The 15,691-nt window shown below is 40.7% G+C and overlaps 1 protein-coding gene across 3 annotated transcripts in view; it reads right to left on the bottom strand.

The window, feature by feature from the left end:
- slit2 (slit homolog 2 (Drosophila)) overlaps window positions 1-15,691 on the bottom strand; it is a 106,114-nt gene that overhangs the window by 10,252 nt on the left and 80,171 nt on the right. For all 3 annotated transcript variants that reach the window (XM_085356988.1, XM_085356990.1, XM_085356989.1), the window contains 8 exons: window positions 15,289-15,360; window positions 15,101-15,172; window positions 13,448-13,611; window positions 11,542-11,666; window positions 11,125-11,222; window positions 8,347-8,486; window positions 917-1,010; window positions 167-304 (listed from right to left, as the gene is read on the bottom strand). In XM_085356988.1, the coding sequence (XP_085213114.1) occupies window positions 167-304; window positions 917-1,010; window positions 8,347-8,486; window positions 11,125-11,222; window positions 11,542-11,666; window positions 13,448-13,611; window positions 15,101-15,172; window positions 15,289-15,360 (903 nt within the window). The remainder of the gene's footprint in view (window positions 1-166; window positions 305-916; window positions 1,011-8,346; window positions 8,487-11,124; window positions 11,223-11,541; window positions 11,667-13,447; window positions 13,612-15,100; window positions 15,173-15,288; window positions 15,361-15,691) is intronic.

The following is a 15,691-nucleotide window of genomic DNA, read 5'->3' as shown; positions in this document are numbered from 1 at the left end:
CATATCGTTATCGTTCTATCGCCCAGCTCTACACTGTACTATTACTCCAGGGACCTTGAGAAAAATAGTATGTTGATCTCAATAACTGACAATACACACCAGGGGGAGCTCCTCATATATCAAAAACTGTTGGCATGTGTGACTTCCTCTGTGGTGCGCAGCTCACCTGTACCCTTCTGGACAGATGCAGGTGTATCCATTGACGGCATCGATGCACTGACCGCCATTCTGACACTTATTCTCTTCACAGTCGTCATAATCCAGCTCACAGTGCTCGCCGATGTATCCTGGAATGCACTCACACCTAAAATGAACACACACACACACACACACACACACACACACACACACACACACACAGAAATGCTTGTTGTTACTGGACTCGCAGGGATACAGCTGTTCTTTGTGGCTGCCTGTGGTTAGATTTGCTCTAATTGCATGTGGAAGATTTCCTTAACAATAAAAAGAAAACATGTCAATTGCTTCGTGACCCAGACAGTCCACAAATCCTAGAGAACACAAACTAATCTAATTTTTACATGATGTCAAACTGCCTCACAGAGCACATCCAGACGTAATTACACTGACCACAGCGCACACAAGCAAGGGAGCAAGGGAGTAAAAGTACAGATAAAATCTCGCCAGGGAACCTTACTAGGGAGCCAAAATCACATTCCCAACACCTCCCATCCACACATGCAAACACACACACACACACCATTTCTCTGCTGGGAAAAATCTGGAACTCAATTATTTCTGTGTGAAAAATATAAGTATTCAAATCATGCAGGAGAGAATCAAGAACCACTACTTGCATACTCTAATATCTGCATATTAGTTTATACAGGAGTGTGTGTGCGTACGTGTGCGTGCGTGCGTGTGCGTGCGTGCATGTGCGTGTTTCCAGTCTACTCACTTGTATCCCTGAGGAATCAAAATGCACTTTGAGTCGTGCTGACATGGGTTCAGCTCTGGGGCACAGAAGTCCAGTTTCTCTTCACACAGCTCCCCTAGGAACACACACACACACACACACACACACACACACACACACACACACACACACACACACACCTCATCACTTTTTAAATTCTTTGCACAGTATTAACGATAAAGTGAAATGAAAACATAAAACACATCAATATTTTAACTTCGTTGTGGTTTGTTTTTTTCTTTGTGTGTGTTTGTGTGTCAGTTGAATGGGTGCTTGGTCTCATGATGGATGACTCTCTTGTGGCCAGAATCAACACAGTGGTCCGATAAATGATTTCAGTGCTGGGAATCTTGATGCTCCAGAGAGTATCCTGATCTTCCTGAAACTCTGAACTCCAAATGAATCACTGATGAGGGAATAAACCAGTTTCCTTGACTCCTGAAGTCCACGCTGGGAATAATTACACAACCCTCTAGGGATTAATAAGTATAAGCGTGAAACAGCAGGAGATGTTTGTGCTTTTAAGCCCTTCATTTAGACAGTGATTTCTTTCGCTCACGGACTTAAAAGCAGTCAGACTTGCTTAATGCATATAAAATGTTGTTTTTTAATAATTCACATTTCAGTAACAATAGTTATTCATCTGATACATGTTTTTGGTGCAACCACTTAGTTTACCTACTGTCTGAAATATGTAAATTTAGCTCTTCTCAATTTAAGGCCAGCCTCCCTTTGAGCCTGCTGATTGGCTGACCATCCCAAACAGCAGGTGGGTGGGGATTCTGCACTCAAAGACAGAGCTGTCTGACTGAGATGATCATATTAGGATTATCTCTTCCCCTTTCCAAACAGTTCGGTATGACAGAAAAGCATAATGGCTTTAAAAGAAAAGCTGTCATTACAGTTTTTTACAGACGCTAGGACACATTTCTCAATACTTAGGTCACGTTTGCAAAACTCCTCACACAGTGAGCACAACAGAAGTCTATGTGGGCTAAACTGAGGACCAGTTATCATTGTTTTGGCACAAAATGCATTCAATGACTACATCTCTCAAATTTCATGAATCATCTTCTCACTCAGACACAACAACTGCCAAAAAGCTTTGTACAGACAGGACATTTTGCATGTGCTTACATACTGTTTTCAAAACTGTTAAACTCATGGTCAAAACAATAACACAATGCAAAACTTGAAAAGACAGCAAAATCCAACAGCAATATTTTATTGAAACATATTTTAAATCTAAAAATGCAGTTTAACCAGCCACAGCTGATTCTCATTGTAGATGAACATCTACACAGGTGTTACTCCTTCAATTTTTCAACTCCTTCAATTCTGGCATGCCAGAAGATTCTTTCCTAGGTGTATTACCCTAGATGACATAAGATGTGATGTGGATGAGAACCTGTGGCCAAATAGGGAAGACCGAGTAGATTAGCATTACTATTGTATGTGTATCAGTGGATGGTGTGTATACAAATTCTTGTATTTTGGGATTACTTAGTGCAAAAAAATAAAAATACATAAACATAAATACATGATGTCTGATTCATTCCAGTAACATATATTGAAATTATAAACAGAGATGTGTCCTTGTTTTACACAGGAAAACACTGTGTAATGCTACATGTTGTTAGTGTTTTTTAGGTCATTGTTTTGTGGGTGACAAAGTGTGTTTGTCGGCTGTCAACCTTTGCTAGTGTTCTGGAGGAATGTGTTCATTTGAGACCTGAATGAAGTGTTTTGGTAGTTGTAGTGCATTTTGAATGTGAAATGAACTGCTTTGCCAGGCTGAGGGTCAGTTAGGAGAAATGTGTGAAGAGTTTTGCAAAAGTGACTTAAGTATTGAGAAATGTGTCCTAGCGTCTGTAAAAAACTGTAAGAGAGCTGTTAAAAGACTGTGAGTACTTGCTTGTTTACTTTGATGGCTTCTTATTTACATGTGAGTTTTTGTCACAATATCACAATCTAGATGTGATAAATATTGGTCTATTCCCCCCACGACTTTTTAGGATGTGAAATGAGCTCCAGAGAAGCCTCAAAGGTCCTGTCGTATGTGTAGAAATGAACCTTGAGCCAAACATTACTCAGTGGCAAAATACTCACCACGTTTTATTTCAGGCAATTTAAACATTTAGAGCTGTATAAACTGTTTGTTTTTTGTTCACATTAAGAAAGCTGCAAAGGAAATAATAGAGCAGATGGTGCAGTGGCAGTATAACATAGTTTTATGTGTTAAAATATCTTTTTCATACACCAGAGGACCAGTTTGTTTAATTTTTAGAAATCATTACACTGTGGTTGAAATGCATGCAAACCATAAGCCTGAAAGGAAGTTTTTAGTTCCTTAAAAAGGAACTTTGGGTGGTTAATGTACAGTACAATACTGTGCAAAAGTCTTGAGTCACCCATCATTTCTTCACATTTTGCTTCCAGCAGCCAGAGTTTCTGAAGCCAGAAGTAATTTTTGTTTCCAAAGTGTTTTTAATTCTCCGGGCTTTCTGAAATCATCCTTTGGACGCTGTCCACTTGTTTTCATTCAGAAATGTTTTTGTTTTTCAGTTTATTATACAATTTATACTGACCTCTGGATTATTCAAGCATAAAAAAGCACCTAACTCGAGTTACCTATGTGTGTTCTATCACACAAAGAACCAGTTTTAAACTTTATATTTAGGCTTTTGTTACTAACAGACTGTCACAAAACACACTGACATTATAGTCTACGAAAAATGCCAAAGACGACACACTCTGACAGGCATGAAAAGGTGCAGGTCCACCAACAAAAGCAAACCCAAATTTGAAATTTTTGGTTAAAATCTTTGTCAGTAGGTACAGAGGAGATCAGGAAAGAGGTACAACAGTCTGTATTCTAAGTTCTGTTGGTGCCTGTTTTAATAAATCTCTGCACCTTTCTCTTGTTTTATATAAACATAAAGAAATGAGTGGTAGCCCAGGACTTTTACATACCACTTTAGATATTTACGTTTCAGAAAGCAGACTGGCTTATTGTCCCAGACTTTCATTCCTAGGTGTGGAACATTAAAATGACCTTTATTAAAAAGATAAGATGTAACTCAGTATGTTTTTGTTATGGTCCAAAAAAGACTCAAACAAACTCAAATGGCTCTTAATATAACTCCTTCAATACCAAAAGCCTCCATTGTTCAACCAAACAGCTTTAAAAGCATTAAACACGCACGTTTGAGTCTATTTCAGTCTATCGTACAATCAAACAAATACTCACAGGACCCCCAAACGTTCCGCTGAAAATAGTCGGCACCAAATGCACCATTTAAGTAAATCTGGATAATAAGTACAATGTGTGACTGTTTAGAAAATTAGCCTTCTTTTAAAACTGAAAATATATATTTTGATTGTTCTGGAGGAGTGGATGGAATAAATGCAGTCTAGATGTTAGTAAGTTTGGGTATTTTAATGGGATTTCTACTTTCAAAAATATAGATTATTGCCAGTTCCTCTAATTTCAGCTCATTCACCTGGAATGGTCATCACATGTATGCGTGAAGCAGCAAGCAGTATAACCACAGAAATCTGAGAGTGGTCTTTTTATACATCAAAGACATGCACTGCTAACACGGAGCACGACTGCATACAGTATGGTGAATCTGTAGCATTCCCGTGGATAAAGCACAGGAAATGAGGGAAGTTAGGAAGGAGAGAGGGACAGAAAGGACAGAGAGAAGAACAGACTAACCTCTCTCCACCTCATTGGTAGCAGCTGCAACCACAAAAAAGATGACAGATGATAGAAAGCAGAGCAAGATGGGAGAAAAGACACAGGACAGCAAAACACAGAAAGACAGAGAGAGAACACCGCCACATAAGTTAGCACTCAGAGATGATTAGCACAGTGCAAATGCAGACAAACAAGTAGCAACAGATCAGCGTTAGTCAGATAAAACATTTATCTTTTGTGACCTCTCTGTAATGATAGAAGACTTTTTGTGGGAGATATATTCATGCTGACTATTTCTGGAATAAAGAGTTTGTTTTCCATTTTCTAGACAGCTTCTATACGTCTACAGTTTGGATAATGTCAGTGTTAGTAAGGCGATAAAGGAGAGAAAAGAAACTTTCAGTTTGGTAAAAAAAATCAAAAGTAAAGGTTTTTGATTGAATCAAGTTGCAGCCATAAAACTCAGGCAACCCTTCCAATGAAAATAGGTCAAAAAACCTTTCTGATTTAAATTTGGCTAATCTTTCCATCCAAGTGACCGAGGTCGCTCCATAATGTAGTGGTCGACACATTTGCTGGGTAGGCAAAAGGTTGCTAGTTCCATTTCAGTCAGAGTGTAAAACTCTTCCAAATCAAACACACCCAGAGCCTTGTGAAAATGGAACAGCTGAAAGGTTGACATGGCGGTGTGATGGTTACCACATTGCCTCACAACTCTGTGCAGAGTTAGCATGTTCTCCATGTCTGCCTGGGTTCTCTCCGAGTATTCTGGCTTCTCCCCACAGTCCAAAGACATGGACTGTGGGAGGATTGGTGATTTTAAATTGCACATAGATGTGACTGGTTGTCTGTCTTTATGTATTAGCTCTGGAGCTGAGTGTCAGCTGGTCCAGGGTGTACCCTGCCTCTTGCCCTCTGACAGCTGGGATAGGCTCCAGCCTTCTTGTGACCCTGAATTGGATAAGTGGCAGAAAATGAATGGGACACTCTTCTTGTTCTAACCTGAGGACTTGTGTCCCTGCTGTACAGAGTGGATGTCATTGTAGTCTAAGGAGCTCGGAAAGAAAAGAGTCTTCTTCTTTAAGTTTCCTTGAAGAAGTTTCACCTCTCATCCAAGAAGCTTCTTCAGTTCTAAGAGCAACTGGTGGAGAGTCCCAGCCCTAGTGGGGGTGTTCCTAAGAAGGTCATGGACCCCCTATTGATCCTCTGCCTAATTACTCAAGCCAAGGTGTGAAAATGGGTGTGGGTCATAATCAGCCAAGGTTTCGGGTGAACTCATTGTGAGACCTTGCCCCAACCTGTTATGTGGCTTGCTGAGAACAAATAACCCAAGATGTGAGTGGATGTTAACCTTGGATGGTCTTAGAAAAAGTACCCCTTATGAGGTCCTAGAGCCAAAAATCGACCACGCCATAAAAAGTGCTATAAAAAGATTATACATTAATATTTTTTTTCCACTTTAAATTAGCCAATCTTTTAGACCTACTTCTCCTTGAAATATACATCTAAAGTTTTAATTATATGTTGCGGATTTTAACCCTCTATATCCCGGTTTTGTCACATGAGCGCACGGCTTTTTTTGGCGAAAAAAATGAAAAAATGAAATATTTTCCATAAAATAAATTTGAAAGTTATATTTTATTGTACTTTTAATTAGGCCTTTAGATGGTTCAAAGATTGGCACCAACATACATTTTGACCTGCCATTATTTTTTTTGCAGGAGCACATTTAAAAAAATGCATCCACCTTTATGAATAAGGACAATTCCCCAAAAGGTGCTATAAAAAAATTATATATTCATATTTTTTTTTCACTTTAAATTGGTCAGACTTTTAAAACTACTTCTCCCTGAAATATTCATATAAAGTTTTAATTATATTTCGCGGATTTTAACCCTTTATATCCCGGTTTTGTCACATGAGCGCACGGCTTTTTTGGCGAAAAAAACGAAAAAATGAAATATTTTCCATAAAATACATTTGAAAGTTATATTTTATTGTACTTTTAATTAGGCCTTTAGATGGTCCAAAGAATGGCACTAACATTAATTTCGATCGACTTGGGTTTTTTTTTCGCAAGAGCAGAAAATAGTCTCCAGGCGGCCAGCCCTGCTACGTTAAGCCGAAAGCAGTGCCTTATTCCGGTGTAACTCTCTACCATCACCGGGGGCATGTTGGGTCGGAGTCCTTTCTCCAGCACACACGCCGATACCACGTGACAACAAATACGTCATTTCCTGTTGATTGAAAAAAAAATGCACCCTCTCGCCAACCTGGGGACCAAAAAATGGTCCCGCCCGATCAGCGGGCGAAGCCGCTGCTGCACGCCGGGAATCAGGCTTCATTTTCCGCAGGTCTGTCTAAGCAGCCCGCTGTTTTCCAGCAGGGGTCAAATGTGAAGCAAGGGCGCCACCCGGTGGCCAAATAAAAAAATTACAATTCTAAGGTCCTGACTACAGAACGAAAACGAAACTTAAGCCATCACCACTACGTTAATGGTAATAATTGTGCAGTGAAAAATAGCGTTTATAATGGGTTTCAATGGGGCGATTTATGGCTCTAGCGCGTCATGTGTATGCCGGTTTGTAGCTTAGCCACTTTAAGCTAATCTAATAAACGGAGACTGCAATTCTAAAGAAAAAAGAAAAAAAAAGGGTTGGAAGGTTTGGCTATATTCTATTCAACACAGTGAAAATGGCCAAATATTAAAAAACGCTGTGGATGAAAAATGGCTCCAGTACCATCCAAGGTTAAGGTGTCTGGTAAGGGATCTCAAAACTGGATTATAGATGGCAGACAATTGGTATCGTAAGATACCCCCTCTGTTCAGAGATGGATGAAAGGTGAAACGTCTTCAAGAAACTTAAAGAAGTCCAGACGCTTTTCTTTCCAAGCTCCTCAGACGTGTCCTCCAGTACTGGAAGTGTCTGGAGAATACAAAGACACAGACAGGCTGGTGTGCTGGTGTGGCCAAAAACTGTTTTCACAGCACCACACTTCAGGTTGTTTATGCTTATGAAGTCTCCCACAGAGGCCTTAAGATACAACAGCAGAACTTCTCACTGACAGTCACGTTGCACAACCTTCAGAAAACTGCTGCTTGGCAGGTGATTGTCCTCAGATTAAAATTTGGGTCAGTTTGACAAAGAAGTTGATGTTGATGCCTGTGCGGGTGCGTGGTCCATTGTGAACACATAAAAGGGGTCAGCGTATTTTAAGCAGCCACTGATTTGTCTCATTTTGCAACTCTTGAAGGCAGGATTTTCAAAATTTAAGCCAGAAATGATTTTCACTCTTTACGGGCTGAGTGGCGTAACACTTTGATTGACTCCCAAGGTGCACTTTGGTAAGAAATTTCAAGTCACTGAGCCACAAAATTCTGTTATTCATGCCTCTAAGCATAATATTGTATGGTACTTTGTTTTCAGATGCTCTAATTTGTTCCTCTGACACACCTCTTCTCTGTGGTAATGGTGGCCTGTCTCTATGGGTACTGCAGTATTTTAGTGGCCGACATCATGCAAAAAAAATAAGAACACAACACTGAAGTAACTAAAACTGATGGCTATGACACAAACCTACAGGATCCCTGCATTATCAGGGAGAGTCCTGTATTTCTGTGTTTAAAGAAATAAATAAAATAGGAATACAGAACGGGGAAAACATGCCAGCCTCCAACATCGGCTCCTTCTTCGTTCGTGATTGTTACCTGTGTATTCTGGTGAGCACATGCATGTGTAGTTGTTGATTCCATCAACGCAGGTGGAGTTATTCTCACAGTCGTTATCTTCACAGTCGTCAATGTTGATCTCACACGCGTCACCTTCGAAGCCCTCCGGACACACACACCTGAGATCAAACACGGAAAGATGCAAGCGCTCATAAATAGGTGGATAAACACCTGTAGGGTCACATACACTACACTGAGCTCTAACATTAATGTAACTATTGATTCATCCTTATTAGATTAACAACAGACAGGATTTACAGAAGGGAAATCCATCGATTTTTCATCTATGATAAGATGAAGAGAGCAAATATTTGGTAAATTATCCCGAAAATAAAAAAAATAATTATTTTAGTAATTTTGTTGAAAAAATAAAGGTTGCATTGGTGTGCTTAAACTTTAATTTCTTGTTAGCTTGCCAGGACAAAAAACTGTAGAAAAGAGTCAGAGATGAATAACTAATGATTCAATGCAAAGTGGTGTATACAAACCTAGAGAGCTCAAACAGGTGAGTGAAGAAAAAACACTCATCATCAGCATCCTAGGCCTATAAGGAAGGATTTGGGATCACCTGATATAGCCCTAACTATAAGCTTTATCAAAAGGCAAAGTTTTAGGGTTAATCTTAGAAGTAGAGAGGATATCTGTCTCTCGAATCCAAAACTGTGAGCTGGTTCAACTATTTTTAAACACCCTTGAAACTACAAATAAGCCTGCAGCCTGAGAGTGAAGTGCTCTATTGAGGGTATATGGTACTATGAAGTCTTTAGGATAAGATGGGGCCTGAATGTGATGAGAAAGATTTTAAATTTGATTCTGGATTTAACAGGAAGTCAACGAAGCGACGCTAACATGGGAGGAATATGCTCTCTTTCTAGTCCCTGTCAGTATTCACGCTGCAGCATTTGATCAACTATAACCAGAGACACAGAGGCAGCATTAGCACACAGCTGGGAGTTTCATCCCATGATTTTATTCAGAGCAGCCCCTCGTGGATATATAAATACATTTTACATATAATTTAGGTCCCATCGCACACACTATCAAGCTTCATACACAGGCGTGTTCGGCTGTTCTCGCCAATACTCTCAGTGGCCTCAAACAGACATCAGGTAGGGATTTTCTGCCCAGTGTGGGGATGATTGTAAGCAGTTGATTACTACTGAATAATTGCCAATATATTCAGCAACTAATTTTGTGTGGGTGGACAATTTTATTGAGTAATCATTGCAGCTCTAATAGCAAACATTGCACGAATGTGGGGACCTGTGAATATCAGACATATTTAATATCCCCTCCGTCCCCACCCCACCCCCTCACTGACACACACACAGACAGACACACACACACTATCCATGCATGCTGCTCATAACGGCAGAGTCAGCTCCATCTACATATCCCCAGAAGAGAGTCATTATTCTGTTAACGTGAGCGTGCCTCAACTCTGTAACTACTACTCAGGTTTATTACAACACTCTCTCTATGACACACACACACACACACACACACACACACACACACACACACACACACACACACACACACACACACACACACACACACACACACACACAGAGAGCGCTATATTATGGGTCTAATAAAGAGCTCTTATGCGGCACACACTCGGGTGGATTAATATCTCATTATATAGTCGGCGACAGCTCTTCACGATGAATATTCCACCCCCTGTGCTGGAGAGGGAAAGAAATCATACACCGATGGAAATACGGACATAAATGGACAAGAAACGGCAGCAGAGGATACGGAGAGAGGGCAAAGAAATGGAGGACGACAAACGGGAGGAGCTGGGGTTTCTTAAATCATCTGCGTACGTTGTTAAGATCTGCTCGGAACGAGCACACAAACAGGCATTAGCTTCCCTACAGTTAACACTAAATAGACTAATGAAGAAAGTTCTCACAGCGGGTCTGTCCACTTTGCTCTGGAGACACAAAAGAACCAGTCTCCTGAGCCATTCGCCTCCCGTAACTTCATCACCACCTCTAATTACCGGTGCAGCATCACTGATGGAGGAATCAGCTGAGAAACCACAGATTACCTGCACGTGTGCTCTCTTGCTATCTGATCGGTGATGTATGGTGTTCTGGATGGTTGGTTTTATGAACAGATGCTTTGCGGTAACACAGTTATTGATGTTTATTTGTATTTTCGCTCAGCTCCATCATCTTCCAAGAATGAAACAGCCATAAATGTTCTGTTATTCTGAAAAGGAAGTTTTACTTTAGCACCTTGAGCACATGTCCTCTAGCTCTATCCCCCTAATCCTTACAAAACACTACTTAAAATGTATAAAGTTAAGTACCACCGAGTACACCGAGGGGCCTGTAGCACATAGAGGACTACAGATACTGGAGTTAGAATACTATTGTATGAAATGTTCAAAAGAGAGGTCAGAACTGATGCAAGTGAGGCTCTGACATTGCAGTTCCTTTAAAAAATGTTTGATCCATTAATGCGTTTTCTTGGATTTCCCATAATGCAATGCGCCCCATCAGGTAAATGCTCACATCTTTCAGATGTAACACGGCAATGCTTTCTTTTTTGTCCCAGCCAGTTTCATCATCAGAGTCCACTTTAAAAAGCTCTCTCCAGAGCCTCACAGGTGGAGTAGTACCTCCTGATACACAACAGGTGGATATTTGTGTGTGAATTAAGGAAAATGTCTCTTTAACATAACTTGCGGGTAAACTGACGGTCAAGACTAACCAGGTTGGATAAAATATCTCGAATGTCTCTCACCAAAAGTTGCTGCCTTCTCCTTCTTTCAGGTGGCAGGTTCCACCGTTCTGGCATGGGTTACTGATACAGGCGTGAATGGGTTCGTCACAGTTTTGGCCCTGCGTGCACAACACAAACACACATATGTTCAGCGCTCTCAAACAACAACAGCTTCTTAAAATTTCCACCTATTGCATCAGTTGACTTTGAAAGTGTTGTCTCTTATCCCTACACTCGTTCACAGATGTATTCATCTGGCTCACGCAGGAATAATCTTTCTACGTGTCTGTATGTGTAAGTTTGTACTCTGCATGAGTTTTGAAAGATAAGAAGTGTTGTCTCATGGGTGTGTTTTTTTTTCTACCAGTGAGTGATTATAAAAGATGCTTTGAAAGAGCAGGTGAATATGATTCCTTTTGCTTTCTATGCTGGGTGTACCTTAAATCCATAAGGGCAGGTGCAGCGGTAGTAGTGCACAGGGTCATTGGCACATGTGCCGTCGTTCTTGCAGGGGTTGGACAGGCAGGGATCACACTTAGCCTGGATATTTATATCCACTGGGCCTATATGGTGCACCAATCCACACAAATAAAACATATACACAGGAGAGATGATTAACAATGCATAAAATTTGGCACATTGGAGAGTAGGAACACTGACTAGATTTACACAGAGGGCTGTACATTATTAGGCAGCTGCAAAAGCTTCAAATGTCAACTTTTTCTGCAGAAGACAAGGATGGTGATTTTTACCCTGCATTCTATATACACTTACTGGTCACTTTATTAGATACACCTGTTCAATTACTCGTTAAGGCAAATATCTAATCAGCCAATCATGTGCAACTCAATCCAGGGGCATAGACACAGTCAAGATGACCTGCTTGAGTTCAAATCAAACATCAGAATGGAGAGAAAGGTGATTTAAGTCACTTTGAATGTGAATACTTCAGTCTTTCCCAAACAGCCATTTCTATGGTTTACAAAGGATGGAACGAAGAAGAGAAAAGATTCAGTGAGCTGACGCTCTCTGGACAAAGATGCCTTGTTGATGCCTGAGATCAGAGGAGAATGGTCAGACTGCTTCAAGCTGATAGGACGGCAGCAGTAACTCAAATAACCTCTCAAATAGCATCTCTGAATGCACAGCATGTCGAACCTTGAAGAAAATGGACTAGGGCAGCAGAAGACCACACCAGGAGCCAGGTTTATGGTTTTAGGGTAAATGGATGGATCCATCCTTCCTTGTATCAGTAATTAAGGCTGGTGGTGTAGGATATTTTCTTGGCACACTTTGGTGTTTAAAATCTTTTCAGCACCACAGCCTACCTGAGTACTGTTGATGACCATGCCTATTCCTTTATGACGACAGTGTATCCATCTTCTGATGATGGCTGCTTCCAAAGCTCAACTAATCTCAAACTGGTTTCATGAATTCACAGTCTCCAAATCTCAATCCAGCAGAGCACATCTGGGTAAAATGGAAGATTCTCATCATGGATGTGCACCCAATAAATCTGCAGCAACTGTGTGATACTATCATGTCGATATGGACCAAAGTCTCAGAGGAATGTTTCCAGCACGTTGCTGAATTTGTGCCACGAAGAAACAAGGCACTTCTGAAGGTAAAAGGGGTCCAACTGTGCACTAGCAAGGTGTATCTAAGAAAGCGTCTGGTTACTTTTACTATGTTGTTTAGTATTATCACGAGGAGGTTTCACTTGCTCATATATTACAAGTATTGCTTGAGAAAGATGACATTTCTTTGCAGAACCATATCATGTACAGAAAACACAAGAACACAATGCTGGTCAGAACATGAGGGTTGGAAGGGAAGCGGAGCGGTTCTGACTGAACAGAGAGGAAAACTGGGACGGGACTGTCTCAAACTGGAGAATCTGGGATTGAGTAGAAAATACCATTATAAGATACTTTACCTGGCACCAGAAAACCACAAGGCCCGGGGACTTCTACAGTGCGTCAGTCAGATTAGGTCAAAAATAGATTTCAGTCTTGTGTTCAAAGTTAAGTGATAGAATAAGGTTTCAAGATTAACAGTAGCATTTTTCAAGCATCAAGAATCTCAAGGAAACGTATAGAGTTAGTATATACATGTTAAAATTAACATTAACGTTTTTGCCCAGTGAAAACAATATCACAGTAAGTGTAATATATACATAGTGCTGTTTTGATTTTTGGCAACTTGTGGTCTCCTTTGGGAGTTCTCCTCAAGTGTATGTATGTTTGCTAGCACAAGACCAGACACTGATTTAACTGTATTGTGTCGTTTCTTTGTCTAGCTCCTGGAAAGCATTGTATTGCTGCACTACAATATGTCCATTTACCTGTACAAGTGAACTTCTTGGAGGGTGTGGTCAGTAGAAGTTTGTCCGTCATGTCGCCGGGCCCGGCACAGCGAGCAATGCCAGGCTCCTTATACCCGCTCTTCACCCAGTCTGACAGCCACTGCATGTGACAGTCACAGTACAGAGGGTTGGCGCCCAGAGCCCTGCCAGCCGATTGGACAAAAAGTGAGACAGCAGAAGAAATAACTGGGAGCATTTGAATCATGGTGGTAACAGTGTCACTGTTAGATCAACTTATTTCGGTGTTAAATAAAGTCGACCATGAAGCTTTCGGGAGTGGCGGTGTTTGGATTGTCACTCTGATCCACCCTTTCCTTGTCACGTCTGGTTTCAAAAACCCAAGCTGGTAACAACCACAACCCTCAGCTACAAAACCAAGGGGCGACATCATGGTGGCTACACCATCATTTTATATAAAGCCTTGGGTATTAGAACTGTCTGTTACAAGCACTCTCCATGGTGCTGATCCTTGTGAGCGCCTCACGTAGACTCACCAGGCATCTGCACCCTGTATGACCACGGTGCTTTTTCTGCAGCCTGCTTAGTTTTTTTGATACTGCACTAAAAAATGAGAGCAATACCCAGTGCTCGCACTCTTCCTCTGTATGTCTTTCTCTTTTGTTCATTTCAGCCATGAGATCGTTGTCGAGGCAACACTCAAAGAAAACAACAGTAAAATAAAGTAAAGCAGAACAAAACCTCATTGAATTACATCAGCTTGTTTTCTTTTCAACAAAATATTTCTGCTTCATGGACTTCTCGTTAGAATATATAATCATGACTCTCTGATTTTTCTGCTTCTGCTCTGGGCGTCCTCGTCACAGTGGGAGTGGGCTTTTTATGTTTTGCATTTAATTATTTTAGCAGATTTCCCTGAAAATTCATTAACTACCAGGGGGGAAAATCCCTGGTAATTTGCCCCAAATTACAACACAGTGCATTGTATTCTTCTTATAACTACTATTTAGATTGCTAAGTGGTTAGTATGTGGATCTCACCTGACCGGAAAATATGGATTCTGTTATTGAATGTTTCTGAAAGTGTTGTGATCACACAGCCACACAATGTCCATTTAACATACAAAGACAGATACTCGTATAAAAAACACATTTATGCCATTCAGGCCCACCTTTGTGTAAATTGCATACCTGGCTCATTGTGAAAATTGTTTGTAAACCTCTGAGCTGTGACCGCATATCACCACTGACGCTCTGCTACTCAGCTACAAGAAACAATCCTGTGTGATCACTGATGGCATGACCAGTTAGCTGGACAAGGATGTGGCATCTGCATAAACCACTTCTTTGTTATATTTTGTTGTAAATGGTAAAGGAAAACACACAAAATTAAAGCGAACGATCTTCCCAATGCTAGAAAGGACCTCCAGTCGACATTCATAGAGGTCACTGAGCAGATGGCCGGGTAACATCCTGTCTGACGACGCGTCACAACTTTAATTATAAGTTTTGTTCTGTTTGTGTTTTTCAGCTCCCTGCTGTTACTGGACAGATATATTCACGATGATTATGTATTTCTTTGATTTGTTATTTTATAAGGGAAAAAAAAGGGCAGATTTTTCCAACACACAGCGACACATGACCAGTGATGTTTCTGTGTTTGCGTGTTACTCACAGGTGGGAAAGCGATGCCAGGTCTTTGAAGGCTCCTTCTGGTATCAGTGATATGTCATTACCGTGAAGAGACCTAAGAAAACGTGATTGAAACAGGATGAGATACAATAAAAAACGATTCGATGATTACTTCAGCACTAATCTGACTCTCTGGGACATTTCCCAGGATCAGAAAGTTCAGATACTCACAACAAACGGAGAGATTTAAGTCCGTCGAACGCCCTCTCTGGTATGCATCGCAGCCGGTTGTAGCTCAGAATTCTTTGCAGACAGAATTAACATTTTAGCGCGGACACAAGGCAGATTTTTTTCCCCAAGAAATCTTTGCATGCAGCAAGACAATTCAGAACACAATCCTACTTCTGACTGAGATAAGCAGGCAAAGCAGCAAACATGAACAGTTTAATACACTCATTCATATGCAGGTCTCACAAGGCAGTGATCTAGCACTCAGAGTGCAAGTTTTCTTCCTTTTTTATGTGTATTTTGTTTCTTTTATTTACAGCAACTAAGAGACAAAACATTTATCACACTGGTGCGCAGACTATAAACTGGAGAAACTGCTCTCAGATGTATATATCATGTACTGTTT

Source organism: Diplotaxodon limnothrissa, linkage group LG6, assembly GCF_057381915.1.
Source record: "Diplotaxodon limnothrissa isolate DT_005_m linkage group LG6, D_limnothrissa_male_GT1.1, whole genome shotgun sequence".
NCBI classification, from domain to species: Eukaryota; Metazoa; Chordata; class Actinopteri; order Cichliformes; family Cichlidae; genus Diplotaxodon; species Diplotaxodon limnothrissa.
The sequence above is the reverse complement of the archived record's forward strand: the minus strand, read 5'-3'. Positions and strand labels throughout refer to the sequence as shown.